Source organism: Ictalurus furcatus, chromosome 21, assembly GCF_023375685.1.
Source record: "Ictalurus furcatus strain D&B chromosome 21, Billie_1.0, whole genome shotgun sequence".
Taxonomy (NCBI): domain Eukaryota; kingdom Metazoa; phylum Chordata; class Actinopteri; order Siluriformes; family Ictaluridae; genus Ictalurus; species Ictalurus furcatus.
The window spans coordinates 1,722,526-1,739,029 of record NC_071275.1 but is presented as its reverse complement, the minus strand read 5'-3'; the positions used below and the strand labels follow the sequence as shown (position 1 = coordinate 1,739,029).

The 16,504-nt window shown below is 41.2% G+C and overlaps 1 protein-coding gene across 2 annotated transcripts in view; it reads right to left on the bottom strand.

Moving 5' to 3' along the window:
- The window catches only part of hdac11 (histone deacetylase 11), a 37,896-nt gene that overhangs the window by 19,044 nt on the left and 2,348 nt on the right, over positions 1–16,504 (bottom strand). For both annotated transcript variants that reach the window (XM_053653644.1, XM_053653645.1), the window contains exons 4-8: positions 15,429–15,529; positions 11,516–11,632; positions 5,689–5,731; positions 3,250–3,326; positions 1,852–1,914 (exon numbers count right to left, since the gene is read on the bottom strand). In XM_053653644.1, coding sequence (XP_053509619.1) covers positions 1,852–1,914; positions 3,250–3,326; positions 5,689–5,731; positions 11,516–11,632; positions 15,429–15,529 — 401 coding nt within the window. The remainder of the gene's footprint in view (positions 1–1,851; positions 1,915–3,249; positions 3,327–5,688; positions 5,732–11,515; positions 11,633–15,428; positions 15,530–16,504) is intronic.

The following is a 16,504-nucleotide window of genomic DNA, read 5'->3' as shown; positions in this document are numbered from 1 at the left end:
AATTTTAACCTTTTTAAATATGCTGATGATATGGTGGGCTTCCTTCAGAAGGACAATACAAAGGGCTCAGCTGAATATATTAAATATGTTGAGGAACTACTGTGCTAGTGTAACAGCAGTGCATTGATATTAAACATACAGTAAATAAAACCAGGCAATCGGTAATTAATAATACTAAGCAGGGGGTTACAGTTGCGTCTGTAATGATAAACAATCATCCCATTGAGGTGATTGATCATTCACATAGCTTGGTACATATATGTATAGTGAACAGAGTTTCTTAGACAACACTAATTACATTTTTAAAGGATGCACAGAATGTAAGTTCCTAATTGGGAAAATTATTAGTTTTGGTGTAGTCAGAGCATACTGGACGTTGAGAGTGTGCTGACCTATAACACCCTGGTACAAGCTCCTTAACTGTAAAGAGTTGTACATCTGAAGATGTGTCGAAAAAGCAGTGTATTCTAAAAGATACCACCCATCCTATGTTTGACCAGTTTATTCTACTACCTTCCAGAAGATGCTATGTAATGCCTAGTACAAAAATGAATATTTACAAAAGATCATTTTTAGTAACTGTGATTGGATATATTAATAATAATAATAATAATAATAATAATAATAATAATAATAATAAGGTTAAATGACTTTTTTAAAGACTCGAAGTGAAAGAACACTTGTAGATGTTTCAATACTGCCATTAAATTCCTTCGTATCTGTATATTCTATCTTATTTGTGTTACCTTGTTGGTTTTACCATCGTGCTGTCTTGTATATGTTTTTTATATTGCTGGTGAAGTCAAAGAGAAATTTCAACCTCAGTTGGCAATAAAGTTGTATTGTGTTGTATTGTATGGCCTCTATATTTCTGCACTTGAAGCCTACTTCAAACAATGGCTTGTGAAACACTCGCGACCCTGCCCTGTGGACGTTGGTGGTGATGTCACTGACTGTTGTTTTTGGATTTTTCTTCACAGTTCTCACGATGTTTCGGTCATCAATTGCTGCTGTTTTCCTCGGCCGACCTGTTTGACGTCTGGTTGTTAGTACACTGGACGTTTCTTTCTTTTTCAGGACTCCTACACATAAAGACTGAGTGCTGTATTACAGGCAAGAGGTGCTTCAATGACGTAGTAGGTAAGATGTGTGTAACCAGGTTTGTTTGTTTTTTTTTTTTAATTGCCTGTCTTTTTATATCCACTGTAAGCCAACTTCGGGAGTGCTGAGACACTTCAACGGTGATGGACATAACATTAATGACGTCTCCGTTTTCAGCGATGGTTGTTATTACGGAAGCAATCAAGTGAGCAAACGTAGGATAAAGAGCTCATCCACACTCTCAGCCCCGGCTATTTTCCTCAACAACCATCAACAATATCTACTGAGCTCACCTGCTCCAGCCTGAGAAGCACTTTGCTTGCACAGCTGATGAAGGACATTTATCCAAAACATCGTGTTACTCTGGAAACTTTCTGTACTACACCTCAAATACAACGTACAGGTGTTCCTATTAAAGTATCTAACTCGATCGCTGGAAAAACTGCCATACGTATTTAAATGTCGTCCTTCTTGTAATTATTATACAGTAATTATCCTGCGATTACTGTAATGGCACAATGAAAGCTTGATCTGCATTGCATATATAATAAGCAATATCAAATAAGGTATGAAAGGATGAAAAAAAAGAATATCATAGTGTTTTCCATGGTAAGGACTGGTGCAGATGTAATGTAGGGGGAAATGAATGGGCAAAGGACAGTCCAATTGACTGCAGTGCTGAACAGGAGGTATTATTCTGTCTATAGTGTCAATTCCTTTGCAGCATCTCAAAACGTTACAGCCGCTCACCTGATGAGCATCCAGATCAATGATGGTGGCCCTGGAGACCCCCTCCACTCGCTCGAACAGAAACTGAGGAGAGAAAACACACAAGGGCCAGGATTTTACAGTTTCACAAGAAAAGGGATGCCGTGTTTGTGTGTACAGTTATGCCAACAATCAGAAATCTCCTTTGTTCACGCCATGATGCATTTCCACAAACATGTGTTCTGAAGATCAGACGCCGATAGATCCCTGTTCTTTAAACAAATCAGGGCGCTCACTCACTCACACACACCTGATTCTCACCCCATTGAAAACACCTGACTCTAATTTCACCTTCAAATGAACTGCCAACCTTAGAGGTTCACATACTTTTGCCTCTCACAGATATGTAATACTGGGTCAGTTTCCTCAATAAATAAATGACCGAGTATAATATTTTGGTCTCATTTGTTTAATTGGGTTCTCTTTATCTACTTTTAGGACTGGTGAGAAAATCTCATGATGTTTTATGTCATATTTATGCAGAAATCTAGAAACTTAAGGGTTCACAAACTTTCAAGCACCACTGTACGTGGGAGAGGAGGGCAAAACAGAGAACGACTCATGTCTGGGATATTTATGTATTTTGGTGAAACAACTCTTTAATGACTGGTCTTAAAAATAAAAAGGGCTAATATATTCCCGGTCACATTTCTTTCACATGAACTCTGTGGGACGATTTGAGCCGTGGCGTACAAGGAGAATCCATAATACTGTTTATCTCAGATAGGTCTGCTTGTAGACTGAAGCAGGTGGGACAAATCCTTCAACATTAGTGAAGCTTATGTATGGCCATGAATAGGAGTTAAAATCCTCTCAGAAGACCTGTCTGCTTAGCTCATGTTCGCTAGCTGGCTATATTTTGATTTCTTTATAAAGACTTGAAAATCCTCCCAAATGACTTGCCTGGGCAGCTAATGTGAACTAGCTGGCAAATATTTGCAGTGCATATTAAGATAATATATAAAATATGACTTAAATCTAGATGGTGCATTAACTAACTAACTTACTTAAAAAAAAAAAATCTGTGAAGATACATGGACAAGTCGTATATGGAAAACATTCTTCCCATTTCCTACTTCCTGTGGTCTGTTATCTGAGGACAGACATTATTGGTTTATTTAGCTAATAATGCACATGCAGATATATTGAATAATTGAAATAAATATTGTATTACCTTGCCCAAAAAAAATGATTACGTATTACTTATGTTACATCCCGTGCTAAGTATTGAACAGAATGTACGGGTTAAATGGCCTAAAACAGAGAACAATCAGTTCATCTACTGCTTTTAATCTACTGCTACATCTGCAAGATATTATTATTTTTTTTTTATCATTCAGATAAATCCCAATTCCAACATAATTCCTTGCTGTGTTGTACCTTGATAGCGAGTGTGATGTCGGCGTATGCACAGAAACCTCCTCCCTTGTCACTGGAACAGTGGTGAAAGCCTCCTCCTGAGAGAGAAAAACAGAAAGCCAGATCGAGTGCTATCAGCCATGCACAACTCCTCAGGAGATCCCTGGGGTGCTTTAAGAAAAGAAAAAAAAAAACAATCCTGCTTTCCAATACAAGAACAAACTCAAATCACCTGGGTAACGCATGCACAATGGCTCTTTACATGTTTCTCTGAACACAACGCTTCGCAACTCCAGTCCTGGAAAGCTGGAATTCAGCACAGTTTGGTGATTTCACTGCTCAGAAACATCCAATTCAGCTCAATCATGTTTAGCGGGTGTGTTAGATCCGTTTTTATCCCAAGGAACAATGCTGGCTAGACGTTTTTTTTATGTTGAACCTGTTCAGGTGTTTAAAATATGCTGCTGCTATACCAACACAACACACTAACATCTCCATGTGACTGCTGTGTTAGGAATAATCCACTACCCAAATAATATCGGGAATATCACGGCTAGTGGAACTGTGGAGATACCCAGGTGGAGGTGAACAGCAACACTTTTCCATGTCTTAATGTACAGCTAAGGACACAAATTAAAATAAATATACGCCAAATATAAGCATAACGTAAACTTATGTTGAATCATTATGCATAGCAATTTTTTTTAAATATATATTATATATATATATATATTATATATATATATATATATATATATATATATATATATATATATATATATATATAGAGAGAGAGAGAGAGAGAGAGAGAGATCACCTGTGTGCCTAAGCAGAGAAAATCTCCAGGTTAACACAGCTCACTTTTAACTTCTGGGGTTTGCTATACTGATGGTGATTTTCTGAGTAAGATTTAAAAAAAAAAAAAAAAAGTTTAAAAATTAATTAATATTTAAAAAAAACAAACAAACAAAAAAACAATATGAGGCCATTGATTGGACTTTTTTTTTTGCTTTCCTATGACTTCTTATAAAGTTTACAAAAAACTGCACCACCTTTGCAGTAGAGGTTGACCGATAACGAAGCTGGGAACAGCTTGTGGTGATGTAGGTGACTTCGGATTGTAGTTTTGGACACTTTCTGACCCCAAGACGCAACTAAGTTGTGCAGTTCTCCAGCTGTGATCCTTGGAGATTTTTTGTCCTCTACACAGTGTGTTGAGACGATATAGACACACGTCCAATTCCAGGTTGATTCATAACATTTCCAGTGGACTGGAACTTCTTAATTATTGCCCTGATGGTGGAAATGGGTATTTTCAATGCTCGTGTATTTTCTTATAGACACTTCCCGTTTTGTGAAGCTCAACAACCTTTTGCCGCACATCACAGCTATATTCCTTGGTCTTACCCATTGTTATGAATGACTAAGGGAATTTGGCCTATGTGTTACCTCATATTTATACCTCTGTGAAACAGGAAGTCATGGTTGAACAATTTCCTGTTCCTAGTCACGCAGGTGTACAAAATTGTTTTAAACATCAATGGGAAAATACTTCAAATATATTTTTCTCATATGAATTCATAAGGGTGCCAATAACTGTTGCACACCTATATTTAACAAAATTTTTTTTTTTTTGGATAAACCCGTGTTGTGTTTGTAATTGTTTGATATCCATGATATCCAAAAGATCAAAAGGTTAAACAATAACAACAATTTTTCCCAGCTTTCTTTGCTCATATTTACCAAGGGTGCCAAGATTAGTGGAGGACACTGTACATACATCCAAACTGAACCAAAATGTTACACTCCAAATACCACAATAAAATGTCAGTGATCATTCCTATTCCGCCGCTACAGCCCGTTCTCGTACCGCATAATGACAGCGGACTCTTCTCAGCCGCTGAAAAGGATGCAAACAGTAAACACTCTCGGTGTGGATTTTTGTGCTTATCGGTCGATCTCTACTTCGCACCGTGAAGTGCGTTACGATTAAACGTACATACCAAATTTAAACTTGTTCTGAAAAGGTCATTAGGCGGTAGGGTTGACTTTCTTTCTCTGGTTGCTGAACGTACGTATCCACAAGGCTACTATGAATAAAACTCTAATAGCCCGGACACGGATTCGGCTTGCCCCAGGCACCTGAACTACTGATTTTTACAACCCTATAATACAGGTAATCTCAAGGTCTGAGGTTTCTGTACATGCTTTATAAAACCGAATTCAGAGCACAGAGCACAGCTTAGCGAACATTTCATCCTAATCATTATATTTATGTCACAACAGGGCTTTTGTTAAATAATAACAATTTTTAATAACGACCTGAGGTAATTACACAAGATACCAACAAATGAAAACATAAGCGCTGCCTAACATTACCATTTAACATTGCCTAAACAGCCTGGTAACAAGAGAATATTCCAGGCGAAACAAAATTAAAGACTATGAAAAAGAACTCACCCACGTTAATTGCCCATCCTCTGTCCATGGCAAGCTTTCCAGCCTATAAAACAAATGTAATCCGTTATTAAAATAAAATAAAAAAAACCCTCAGCTATGGGGAGGCACCACACTTAAATGAGCTTTTTGAAGAGTTGGAGTGTCTGAAGAGTTATGAAAGAGCCATGTTTCAGGATCTGTGACTACATTATGCATGATGATGCAATTTTAACACAGGCTTTGAAACATGCGCTTATTAAATCTATAAGGGAGGGTTTGGGAAAATAAATAAATAAATAAATAAAATGTAATGGCAAGTGCTATTCTGAGGAACGGCTTCAGCACTGATTTATGGCCACAAATCAACAATCGAATACGTTTCCATAAACCTCACCCTGTTCAATCTTTAAGCACACACGAGTCCTCGCGCTAAGGTTTTAAACTTGCCTCCCTGATGTTAAAAATGAAAAGTGGGTCCGTCCTGAAACAAGACGAATATCAGAAACATGAGGCCGGATCAGAAATCTTTAACAGCATTTGAAATGGTTTCCATGATCCTGTCAAGCGCCAGAGTTTATCTGGCAGTATACGGGTGAACTACACGTTCACTGGCCACTTTAATAGGAACACCTGTACCTGCATCCAATCAGCCAATCGTGTGTTCTGCAGCGCGGAGCATAAAATCATGCGGATACCGGTCAAGAGCTTCGGGTAGTGTTCACAACAAACATCCGAATGGGGAAGGATGTGAACTCGGACTTTGCCTTTGGTATGGATGTCGGTGCCAAACAAGCTGGTTTGAGTATTTCACAAACTGCTTGCTCTCCTAGGCTTCTCACAGAATGGTGCAATAAATAAATACAACAACAACAATGATAAATATCCACTGCGAGGCAGCTGTTTTGATGGAAGAAGTCAGAGGAGACTGACCAGGAAGGCTGAAGTAATTCAAGTAACCAGTCTTTACAGGTGTGTTGAGAAGTCAGTCGAGAAGAAGAGGAATTTGAGGCTACGGTGGACGCAGGTTCAGTGAAACTAGACAGTTAAGGATTGAATAAGCATCACGTGATCTTTTTCCAATTTCAGTGAGCCTGTGTGGGTGTATAGGTGTTCCTGTTGTAGATGTCAGCCAGTGTGTCTCAAAATACGGAAAGGATAATGGGATGAGGATCCAAAAGATGTGCAGAGTGTGTGAAAGACACTTTATAAATACAAAGGGATGCCATACAGGTTATTAGAGAACACGTACAGAAAGCTTCATTCAAGAGTTCGCACTCAAGAGCAAAATCCATTACCGAGGTCCAGACAAATGTTTCTTGCTAAATTGCTATATCTTTTCAACTGTACATTTCAGACACTTCTTGTGTAGTGTAAGGTGTTGTAAAAGATGTCACCATGACGCACCTGTCTGTTGGAAACTGTTTTTCATAGGAGCATGTGTATAATGTTTATAAACTCTACAGAACATTTACAGGCAATGCAGGTACATTAACAGGCTCAAAGGTTAAGGCTCTGGGTTTCTGACCCAAAGGTCGGGGTTCAAGCCTCAGCACTCCCAAGCTGCCACTGTTGGGCTCTTAAGCAAGACACTTAACCCTTTCTTCTCCACCTTACATGCAAAGAAAAGAATTTCACTGTACTGTAATGTACATGTGACAAATAAAGGCTTCTAATGCATATCTCTCAGATGCTGTTAGACATGAATACCAGAGTTTTCAGCGATTGTCAAGTTTTAATTTCTACTTCCAGTACACACAAGTTCATGTGCAAGGTCAGGAAGTAATCCAGAGGCAAGCAATGGTGAGAAAAGTCAATATAATCGATACACCATACACGAATACCCCTCTCTTATGAGGAAGCCACAGCAGGACATTGGGAACCGCACTCACACATCTGGCACAGTTACACTGAGAAAGCATGCGCTGCAGTTAAACTGAGACAATGCACATGTACACACGCGCACACACATGCGCACACGCACACACACAGCCTTATGATATAGCAAATTCCCCCGAGTCCCAGTACAAGTATCAAGGAGGTGTTGGCTCCAGGGGGTACATCCCTGCCTCTCCCTCTCTCGGCCACATCACTCTATATAACCATCATGACTCTCTCTCTCTCCCTCTCATGCTTCACCCTTCGTTCCTCTAACCACCTCTCTACTCATAGTTCCTCTAGTCCCCCCCCCACCCCCCCCATCTCCTTGATGCAGGACCCACCTGCACACAATGTTTGAAATTGCAATCATCGCTCAGCAACTCGGGTAGAACAGCTCGCATATATTGTCCTATGTATTACATTTTTGGAAAGCTATTAAGCTGACCCTCCAAATGTCAAGCAGAATCATTTTGATGGAACCATCAATCACTGACACATCTCATACCTCTCCACCACCCTCATTCACACACATTAGGCTGAAAGGAAGCGTCACACATGGCTGCCCGCGGCAAACAGCTACAGCAGCTACAGCCTGTGCGAGCGTGGCCAGAAAAATGCGGTGGTGTTCTTTTTTTCTGCAACATGTATCAAAGCAGCTTGGCTTTTATTTTTTTTTTAAAACAGTCCTAAAAGGGAGACTAGGAGCTGCCTACGAGCACTTCACACTTTTATCCCTCTTCTTTCTTTCTGTGTCACTGCTGCATCTCAGGACAGTGTACATTCAGACCATGTCATAATCATCCCAGTACTGATGAAGTGAAAAAGAAAATAAAAGCAGGAAAAGAACTGCAGCAGGAACATCTACTGTACACAAACAAACCACACACACACACACACACACACACACACACAGAGTCCAACCTGCTCCCTAATGGCCTGGAGAAATTAAGTTAGAGGTTTGGAAAAAGGTTAGAAACCTCTCTTTCCCTGTGGTCCAGCAAACCAATTCCAAACAACACCTACTCACAGAGTCTTCCTCAAAGCCCTGCACGCTGCGCCACAGCCAGACTGGCCTGGTGGTCAATTAGCAGCGCATGGATGCTAGTGAGAAGGGCTAGACAGGTGGCGTAATTACACTCTCCATCTGAGACAGAAAGAGTAATGTGAAGCAAACTTAACACAAGCTCCAACCATTATGGATGAGTCCACCAAGGCACACGTGCCTCAGCATCACCATCTGGCGCAGCTATATAACAACAACTGATGCTTTGCTGAAATCGCTGCCTCACTCACTCGTCATTATTTATACCGCAGTGCTACTGAATTCTCTCTCGTGATTGATCAGAAGCTGTCATTTTCTAGAACGGCACAGATCTGACCGTCATGCTGTCGGACATCCCGAATAAGCGTAGAAAACCGATGTCGAAAATAGATGGACATATACTGAGAGATTTGATTTCACATTAACGAACTGAAAATATCCTCCATTTACCATGACCAAGTGAGATCGCCCACGCGAGCATTCCCCTGTGAGACAGGGCATGAGATTGGGGGAAGGGGGCGGAGCTGAAGGGAAGTTTCTGTAAATATTGGTGAGATCAAAACACCTTCTCAAATCATTCATCTATCCATCCATTTTTTGGACAGCTTATCCTACACACGGTCACGGGGAGCCTGGAGCTTACCCCAGGGGACACCCTGGACTGGGTGCCATCCCATCGCAGGGCACAATCACACACGACGGACAATTTAGAGATCAGCCTACCTGCATGTCTTTGGACTGGTGGAGGAAACCGGAGTACACAGAGGAAACCGCCGAAGCACAGGGGGAACATGCAAACTCCACACCCACACACACACACGGTGGAGGTGGTAATCGAACTCCCAACCCTGGAGGTACGAGGCAAACGTGCTAAGCTCTAAGCCACCGTGCTCCCCCACCTGCACAAATCATCTCACTGTATTATTTTTGAGTGACAGCTAGTACAAGCACTCTTAAGTGGTCTTGCGGCACTCCTACGCAAAAGGTTGCCAGATCTCGTACTTGAATATAATCTGCCATAAATGTCACTGGATATCGTGGTAACATAATACTGTGTAGGAATGATATTATCATCATATCGTACAATGTTAAGTACCTCACTTGTTTTTCGGTCTTGCCCATGCCAACCCGCTAGCCGGCTCTCTTCTGTTATACGACAGCTGGAAAGGGTGAAGACTAACTCGAGACATGTGAAGCCAGCAAACTGCTGCTCATGCTGTATCACACGGTAACACGCTTGGAGGAAAGTGCCTGCCACTGGTTGGTGTCAGTGTGATTGACAGGGGAGAGAAAGAGTGTGCCAGCCAGAGAACACGTTCAGTTTGGTTCCTTGGATTACTGGCACCGGTGGCTGTGGCATCGTTGGGATTCTCACAATCTCTCATCGGTAGAGTGAACGCTTTTCGGTTGCACCACTAGAGAGCCCCAATTTGATCCCTTTTAACCACACAGTGCGCTATATATGTGCCATTTTGTAGCGTTGATTGAATTCTCAGTGGACAAAGCATATCAGTCAGTTCACTACATTTTTACCCACGCTGCACCACAAATCCAACGTACTGATGCACACTACTTCTGCAACACGATGCAGAGTTTGGATTGAACTTTACTGGTCAGAATGAATGACGGAGCAGCCAGTCTGTACAGAAATATCCTTTTTTTTTTTTTTTTTTACTGTATATGATCATCACTCAGTGAATAGGACTAAGGCTTTAAACCTTTTTAGCATTTAAGCCATCACTGTGCAGTTCTACATACAGTACATGGGCACTTCTATTCATCCAATAAACATATTACAGTTTGTTTAATTACTGAAACAATTAGTTAAAATCTTCAGTGAAACAGTACAGAAGTACAACCAAGGAAGCAAAGGAAGTAACTACATCCTACAAGTGTATGCCACTCTAGTGATTGATGCCTCCCTCTGAGATTAGCCTGTTCAAACATCCACTTCTACATGTTTAGATAACTTATTAGCGATTCCTGAAACTCTCTCTCTCTCTAAACACACACTTAGCTTTGAAAGCGCAGCATTCATCCGTCCTTTGTACTGCGTATCACTCCTGCCAAAAAAACCCCGGTCAAAAAGACTATTGCTATAATAACTTCAAAAGGGCATGTTAGGTTTAATGTGGCCCTGCTATCTGGGCATCCTGCAGATGTTCGAATTAGCCATTCCTCCCTAGTTTACACTTGCTTCTGCTAACGAGGTGTCCACAACGGCTCTTCTCTCAGTAACCCGCAACCAAAAGCACTTGTTTTCTGAATAAATCACTGAATTGTGCCCGGCGGAGTCTTTTCCTGACCATTCACACTACTCCCCTTATTGCTTATGCTACAACACATAAAACGCCAAGGCAGTAAAAGACAGACCCAGAGCATGATAAACATTTATGAACGAGATGTAGTGGCCATTACTGGCTATAATGTGCTATAAAAACCACAATCTGAGAGAGAAAATTAACATTTGCTTTGAATGGAACATGATCATTGGTTGTATAATACCCTCAAGCAAAGGTTTAATATGGGACGCAAGGCACAGAGTGGCACAACTCCGTGAATTTAAAAACACACCACTTTAACGCAGATGTTATGGGTCATTTATGAAGGCCATCTTCCCATGTTTAGTAAGTAGTGAGTTTAGAAGAGCACTCAGAATGCTCATTCGGCCATTCTACTTCCCACGGCAAATCCGCGAGTATATAAATATCAAGAACAGATCAGCAGTTTGATTAAAAAGAAGGCCTTGGACATTTTCTCTGTGTCCAACACTACAATGGTCCTAGATTCCTCACCCAAAGGGAACAGGGGAAGAAATGTCACATCAGTGCTGAAGATGAAAGAACAGCATTGAAACATAACAGGGAATCTAAAGGTCTTGAAATCATTTTGTTCTGCAGTGTGTGTGAAATTCTCTGAGGGACCTACCATAATAGTGCCGCCGGTCTGGGTGCGTAACGGTCTCAGTACCTTGCGCTGCACCAAGAAGTTGGGCAGGAAAACAAGAGGAGGGATTTCTGTGATCGTGGCAACCACCAGAGACCACTGGAGACATAAAAACACACATTTGCTTGCTGAAACATAAGTGTTGGTTATATATTGGGATTTCAATGACATCCAGATCACAACAACAAACAGGGGACAACATAGTACCTGTGAGACAAGAAATAAATCTAGAACACAAATATGTGATGGCCTGGGAAATCCTTTCACAGGATCGAATTTCCTACTAAATATAGTGCTGGAAAATACCTGTTTAACGGTTTCTCTTCGGCATGTATCTCGGCCAGAAGTAAAGCTCTAGCATTTTAAATCTTGGTCGCCTCCAGAAATGAAAAGAGGGTGGAAATAGCATTTAAAGATTTCATTCCAATTCCACTGAAAGACATTCCATCTACCGCAACATTTATAACGTAATCTACTTATGAAAAAGTCTATTGCTGCCATTTTTTTTTTCTAAAAAAAAAAAATAAATAAAATAAAAAAATAAATGATTCATTTATAAAGGGAAATGACTTGAGTGCTGAATTTGATTTTCAGCATCATTCTCATCAATCTCTGTCTCGTCACTTGACTGATCTCTGTGCTACTGACTACATTTCTTTTTATTGTTTTTTTAGGCTGTTTAAACATTTTTTAAACTTTGCTTGCTGTCATCTGTACAGGAGTGTGTATGCCGTCCTCTCGGTTCTGATGATGATATGCAGGAGCATCACAGATATTTTGAGAGCAGCTATCTGAATTGCTTACGCTCATGTCCATTTCTTGGACACACACTATATGGCCAAAGGTTTGTGGACACCTGACCATGACACCCATATGTAGGCCATCCCTAAAATGTTGCCACAAAGAAGCACACAGTTATACAGAATGTTACTGTATGCTATAGCATTACAATTTCCAATACTGGAACTAAGAGGGCCAAACATATTCCAGCATACAGTAACAAGGTCCCGGTGCTTAAAGCGAGGTCCATGAAGACATGGTTTGCCAAGGATGGCGTGGAAGAACTTGAGCCCTAACCTAAACCACACTGAACACCTTTGGGTTGAACTCTCTTAATGCTCATATGGCTGAATGGGCAAATCCCCACAACCACATTCCAAAATCTAGTGGGAAGACTTCCCAGAAGAGTGGAGGTTATTATAACAGCAAAGGGGGACTAAACCTGAAATGGGGCGTTCAACAAGCACACACGGGTGTGATGGTCAGGTGTCCACAAACTTATGGCCATATAGTGTAGCGATCCAACAACGCCATCAAAACCTGACAATCGTTGCATGAGAAAAGCAGGCAGCAAAGGCGAGGTTATGAAGCAGCCTAAATATAAAAAATTCCGACATTTATGTTCCCTTAAGTTGAGATGTCAAGGTATTGGCAGAAAACCCTTTGGTCAAAACAAGATTTTTCAGTTTTCCAGAACCACTGTGACATCTGATGGGTTTTCCCAGACCACCACACAACCCATATCCTTTATATTTAATATTATGGGAACCAGTTTCCCAAAAGCATTGTAGTGTTAAGATCATGATCATGTGAAGCATGTGTTTACACTACCAGCTTGACATGCACACACAATACTTTTGAAGAACGTTTCCACAATCAGGTAAATCAAGTCCCAAATTCACATTTGGCTCTTTAGTGTCGTTACTGATTGACAAATCACTACAGTACACTATATGGCCAAAGGTATGAGGCCACCTGGCAATCACTCCCATATGTGGGTCTTCCCTCATGCTGTTGCCACAAAGTTGGAAGCACAAGATTCTTAAGGATCTCTTCGTATGTTGCAGCATTACAATTTCCCCTCACTGGAACTAGGGACCTACACCTGTTACAGCATGACAACGCCCCCGTGCACAAAGCACGGTCCATGAAGACATGGTTTGCCAAGGCTGGTGTAGAAGATCTCGACTGGCCTGAAGACAACCCTGAACTCAACCCCACTGAACACCTTTGGGATGAATTGGAATGCCGACTACACACCAGGCCTCCTCACCAGACATCAGTGCCTGACCTGACTAATGCTCTTGTGGCTGAATGAGCAAATCCCCACAGCCACACTTTAAAACCTAGTGGAAAGCCTTCTCAGAAGAGTGGCGCTAACTATAAGACCAAACGGGGGTTAAGTCTAGAACGGGATGCTCAGGGTGCACATATGGGTGTGATGGTCAGGTGTCCACAGACTTCTGGCAAAATAGTGCATGATACACAGCACTAGAAAAGGGTAAAGCAGATATATATTTGGCCACAGTGGAACTGATATACCTCTCTCGAGCCTTCCAAGATATCGTTCTGCATGCAGAAAGAGAATAAATACACAGAGGCATTTTTAAGGGCAACGAACTCTGTCCAATTTATAGAACTGATACTTCCTAAGTGAACAAAAAGTTGTCCATCATCTGAGAACAGTCTCATGCTGCTAAAGGGTAAGATGTGAGGGTGAAAAACACATTCCAGCATAGTGGTAATTCTCCGGTGCTCTGGTGTCAATACATGCTCGGATCACAGAGAGCAATGGGGATTCACACTGCACAGTCATGCATCAGTAAACACAGGCTGTGGCCAGGCCATATACTGACCTGTGCATTCTGAGCATTAGGCAGTCCCTTAACGTAGCCTTCTTGCAGAGTTAATAAGAAGTGTGGTTGACTCAGGCGTTAAAAAAAAAATTAAATAAAAAATAAAAAAAGCACGGATGACTGTGACCTGAGCGCTCTGGAAGGGAACCCTGGAACAAGTGCTCCTTGGGGTGCGTTTTAATTGTGCATGCTTTTGGTATTTTTTTTATTTATTTTTTGTCTATTTTCTCACTGATAGGAGGAAATCCGAGGAAACCCAAAAGAAGGGTGGGACGCGAAGGCGACAGAAACACTTAACTGGGCACTTTATATAGGCAAGTTGTTTATTTGTTAACCTAAGAAGTCTGATTTGTTTTATTAGCGTATTCTCTATGTGTGACAGCTCACCATTGAATACAAGACCAACAGTCATAATTGAAATTGTTTTTTTTAACTTATAATCTTCCCATTACTAGCAAAGAACTAGCATAGTTAGTGTTTCTAACAGAAGTTAGCTGATGCTAGCTGTTTTGAATGGGAAAATTCGAATAAATACAGCATCGGTATTCTCTCCAAAGCCACGCCCTAAAACACACGTCTAGGTGTAATGCTACTGCAAGGTTTCTCAACTGACAGGCAATAAGACTGACAGAGAATGAGACATTTCTCCTTGTCCTGTCCTGTCTTGTCTGTTTTGTCTTCTGTTTATAGAAAGTAGAGCACCTCAGAGACCAGCAGCTGACTGCACCGGTAGAAAGTTCTATCATAGCCCAGTTTAAAAGCTAAAAAAAAAAACAACAGTACTAAGCAGAATAGATTTAACATAGACTTAAATTATAACTTAAAACTTACCCTCTAATAGGTGTGACATCTGCCATAACAACTACTGTACTTGTCTACTGAATATAAACCTATGTAATTTTCTTCACGAGTAGAAGGATTTCTTTATGTGGGAACTGGGAAGTGTTTTTGTGGACTGTGAGCACCATACTTGGACAGTTTATCAAATCCAATATAAATAATGGATCATAACATAAGCTATGAATCGTTTTATATATTTATAATTATTAATTATACCCTCTACCCCCTACACTTTTTTTTTAATCAGTTTGCAAACTCATATGTAGTCATATTAAAACTAGTCTATGATGGAGGTGCTGATTCTTCAGCGTTTTTGTATCTGTTTGAATAGGAGGAAGGCAGGAGGGCTAGAGAATCCTTATTTTATTTCTCAGCAAGTGAAAAATAGTGCAATGACTGGTACAAAGGCAGAGAAATACCTTGAGTTTGCTCAGGTAGCGCTTGGTGTGAACCACCAGGAGATCCTCCTCACTGGCCTCCCTTGCTGCAACAATGGTCTCATCTGTGATGAACTGCTCCTCTATGTGTGCGCAGAAAAACGGAGGTAAACTATTAGTAAATACAGCATTGTCGAGTACTGAGCTCATGTGGACTTGTGTTTGAAGATGCTCTGTTACTCATCAGAGGCACGTCATCAATCTGATGATCTCAGAAATGATGAACTTCCATACGTCAACAGTGAAACTACTCATTGGTGAGAGAAGCCGACTATTCGAGTACCCGTCACATAACTACGTAATTGACTAGCAAAACGGTACTCCAAGCTGATTTTAACATGTAAATCCGTAGCATTACACTGTTGCTCGTCTGCCTCGTTTGGACAACAAAACACAGTGAGCTTGTCAGTCTACCATAAAACGCACCAAAGCTACAATTAACAAAGTTATGTACCAGAGAAGGACCTCTCCTGGACTCTAGACACCACCTGCCTAGCCAAGAAGGCTGAACAGAGCCGAACAGAGCCAAACTTCCCCCTCCCATCGTCACCTCCTTCTGCAGAGGGACGATAGAGAGCGTCCTGACCAGCTGTCTCACTGTGTGGTACGGGAACCGCACAGCTTCCGACTGCAAGAACCTAAAGCGGACTGTGAGAACAGCTGAAAAGATCATCCGAGTCTCTCTACCAACCCCCGACACTTCATTCAACAACCGCAAAGCCACCAGTATTATGGACAACCACTCTCACCCTTTTCATGGGGACTATTCACACTCCTGGGAGATTGTACAGGAGCATCCGTGCCACCACCAGCAGACTGTACAACAGTTTCTTTCCTGAGGAAGTCAGATTACTCAACACCCTGCTGCCTCCCAACGCTCACCTGGGTTAGTCAAACACCTAACCCAGTGAGACTCAGTACCACGGCACACCACACTTTATATAGCTGCATCAGTCACTTTTTTCTGGCAGTATTGCTGCTATACTTGTGCTGCTACATTACACGATAGCTTACAGTTTACAGTCCACGTTCTGTGTATGTACTGTCTTGTACTTGTC